Here is a 3196-nt window from a genome sequence, read left to right on the forward strand (position 1 = left end):
TGTGCAGGGGGTACGAGGTAATAACATGGCTATATACAGGGAGTACCAGTACTGAGTGGATGTGCAGGGGTACCAGGTAAGAACATGGCTGTATACAGGGAGTACCAGTACTGAGTCGATGTGCAGGGGTACGAGGTAATTGAGGTAGATATGTACATATACTGTAGGTAGGGGTAAAGTGAGTGCCAAAAGCGTAGCCATTTGATTAGCTATTTAGCAGTCTTATAGTTTAGAGGTAGAAGCTGTTCAGGGTCCTGTTGATTCCAGACTTGGTGCATCGGTACCACTTGCCATGCGGTAGCAGAGTGAAAAGTCTATGACTTGGGTGGCTGGAGTCTTTGACAATTTTTAGGGCCTTCCTCTGACACCGCCTGGTATAGAGGTCCTGGATGGCAGGAAGCTTGGCCCCAGTGATGTACTGGGCCGTACGCACTACCCTCTGTAGCGACTTACGGTTGGATGCCAAGCAGTTGCCATACCAGGCGGTGATGCAGCCAGTCAGGATGCTCTCGATGGTGCAGCTGTAGTTCTTTTGGAGGATCTGAGGGCCCATGCCAAATCTTTTCAGACTCCTGAGGGGGAAGAGGCGTTGTCGTACCTCTTCACAACTGCATGAGTATGTTTCTGGACGATGTTAAGTCCTTAGTTATGTGGACACCAAGGAACATGAAGCTCTCGACCTGCTCCACTACAGCCCTGTCGATATAGATGGGGGCGTGCTTGGCCCTCCGTTTCCTGTTGTCCACTATCAGCTCCTTGGTTTTGCTGAGGATTAGGGACATGTTGTTGTCCTGGCACCACACTGACAATCTCCTTTCCTGTTTTTCATGTCAGAGTTATGGGAATGTTGGAGACATGTCCTCCCCTCGCCTCTCAGCGCCAACTTGGCTGATTTAAAAATACATTTATTTTTACTCGTTATTCACTGTGTCACAATTTCTATTTCCATTTTCATCTTTATCTTTAACTCTGCATGACTGTAAAAGGTGGTCAGTCTAGCATGGGGGTAGTTTGGTGAATGGTGTATTCTCATGTTTTATCAAATGTTGTCTCTTAATGTGTCTCTAATATATTACTAGGCTACAGTGTGTTGTTAGCCAAGCCAGTCACCTATTGCAAAATGAAAGTGCAGTTTAGGGGTAGAATAAGGCCATACTGGGTTATGAGTTTACTGGCAGAAAGTACATGACATATTCAGAGACCCTCCTTGAGAAATGTTCCTATTAATCTGGTTTGTTTGAAGGTTGGCTGAGTTTGCTGTTTTTATTCTGTATCATTAGGTTGGCTGAGTTGCTGTTTTTAATCTGTATCATTAGGTTGGCTGAGTTTGCTGTTTTTAATCTGTATCATTAGGTTGGCTGAGTTTGCTGTTTTTAATCTATATCATTAGGTTGGCTGAGTTTGCTGTTTTTAATCTGTATCATTAGGTTGGCTGAGTTGCTGTTTTTATTTGACTATTTGGTTTTACGTTCGAGCAAAAAAAAGATGTTGAAACTTAATGAACATGAAACCCTAGACAACTAATTCTAAAAGAGAAAGTGTGAGAACTGAGAACAATCTCCTTTCCTGTTTTTCATGTCGGAGTTATGGGAATGTTGGAGACATGTCCTCCCCTCGCCTCTGCGCCAACTTGGCTGATTTATAGATTTCCTCCCTTTCTATGTTCAGAATAATACTGTGTGTTCTCTTCTCTGAGAGACCCAGTAACCAGACAGACTGACACCATGGGCTGTGAGAGAGGGTTGTTCCTGACTGCTGCTCTGCTGGCTGTCTTTTCATGCAGTAAGTGTATTCTTCTACAATAATGGCTTTTCTCAATAAGAAAATATGACCTACACTGCATTCTACTTGCTTTCAGGTGTTTATTGGCATGACGGTTCCAAAGCCAAACAAACAAAATCTCTCTGCAAACTCTTTTTGAATTGATTTGAATTATTTGGTCGCCTATGAATTACCATTAGACTTTTTGAAGAACCCTTAGGCCGATTTCTGTTCTGATTTTCTATGACTGAATTGCCTGTTCCTAAAACGCTTATCAGATCAAAGATATCTATGCACCTATCGACATGTTTAGATCCAGATTTATGATTCTCTATCTGCGGCCTATGTTCAGGTGATGCTATCACCGGCGGGCGAGAGGCGGAGGCCCACTCCCGTCCCTACATGGCCTCGCTGCAGGTCGCCGACGGCGGCAGGATGAAACATGAGTGCGGAGGGTTTCTGGTGGCTGATCAGTGGGTGATGAGTGCCGCCCACTGCTTTCTCTCTGGGTGAGTTCGCCTGTAGTGGAGGTTATCATGTTTCTACGCTACCGGTATTATAAGAATATTTTACCGTAGTACAAGTTCACAGTATATGCACAATCAATTACAGTAAATGGAAAATTTGAAAATAAAATGATGCTCCAATTGTCCAGTCAAACTGATGCACACATTATATGAACTGCATTTTGCAACACATTATTAATTTGACGACCTATTTAAAATGTTTATGAAGTTGAAGCTGATGAAATTATTCACTGGTCAGGGCAGTCTATATCAACAACATCATCATCATCACCATCATGATCACCATCATCATCATCATCATCATCATCAGTTGTTGTAACTGAAATTTGTTTGTGCTGTTTGTTTTGATTGACAGGTCAGAAGGGAGGAAGGTCGTCCTAGGGGCTCACTCTCTGAACGAACCAGAGGATTCTAAACAAACTTTTGACATTGTTCAAGTGTTCAGTCACCCTGCTTTCAGCATATCTAACTATGATAATGACATTGCTTTGGTCAAGGTAAGTCACATACCAGTCTCCCTCTGTGTCTCTCTGTGTCTCTCCTCTGTGTCAGTCTCCTCGTACTGTCAGGTCAGTGCAACCCAACTCCAACAGTTGGTTTTAAGACCAGCTTGTGGTTTGCCTCCCAATTGGTACCCTATTACCGTCACCGTGCACTACTTTGGACCACTTTGACTACTTTTGGGTCAAAAGTAGTGCACTATAGAAGTAGGGGTGCCATTTGGGGAACACGCTTACATGTTCTCTTGCCTCAGACCAAAACATTTTTTATCTATGATTGGCAGCTGGACCCGGCCAATCGTGGCCAGTGATGCTGTAAAGTCCCTGAAGTTCCAGCGTGACAGTGCAGCTGACCCAGACACGGACCAGGAAGTCAACACGGCGGGGGTGGGGGTCACTGAACAACCT

General features: G+C 44.0%; 1 protein-coding gene across 1 annotated transcript in view; it reads left to right on the forward strand.

Annotated features, from left to right (window-relative positions):
• Positions 1 to 1671: 1671 nt before the first annotated feature.
• Positions 1672 to 3196, forward strand: part of LOC121556989 (complement factor D) — a 6070-nt gene continuing 4545 nt past the window's right edge. Inside the window, 5 exon segments of the mRNA XM_045207515.1 lie at positions 1672 to 1782; positions 2114 to 2270; positions 2644 to 2790; positions 3079 to 3172; positions 3174 to 3196. The exon segment at positions 3174 to 3196 is cut by the window's right edge and continues 139 nt beyond it. Of these exon segments, the coding sequence (XP_045063450.1) occupies positions 1725 to 1782; positions 2114 to 2270; positions 2644 to 2790; positions 3079 to 3172; positions 3174 to 3196 (479 nt within the window). The 5' untranslated portion in view covers positions 1672 to 1724.

This window comes from Coregonus clupeaformis, chromosome 25, assembly GCF_020615455.1.
Source record: "Coregonus clupeaformis isolate EN_2021a chromosome 25, ASM2061545v1, whole genome shotgun sequence".
NCBI lineage: Eukaryota > Metazoa > Chordata > Actinopteri > Salmoniformes > Salmonidae > Coregonus > Coregonus clupeaformis.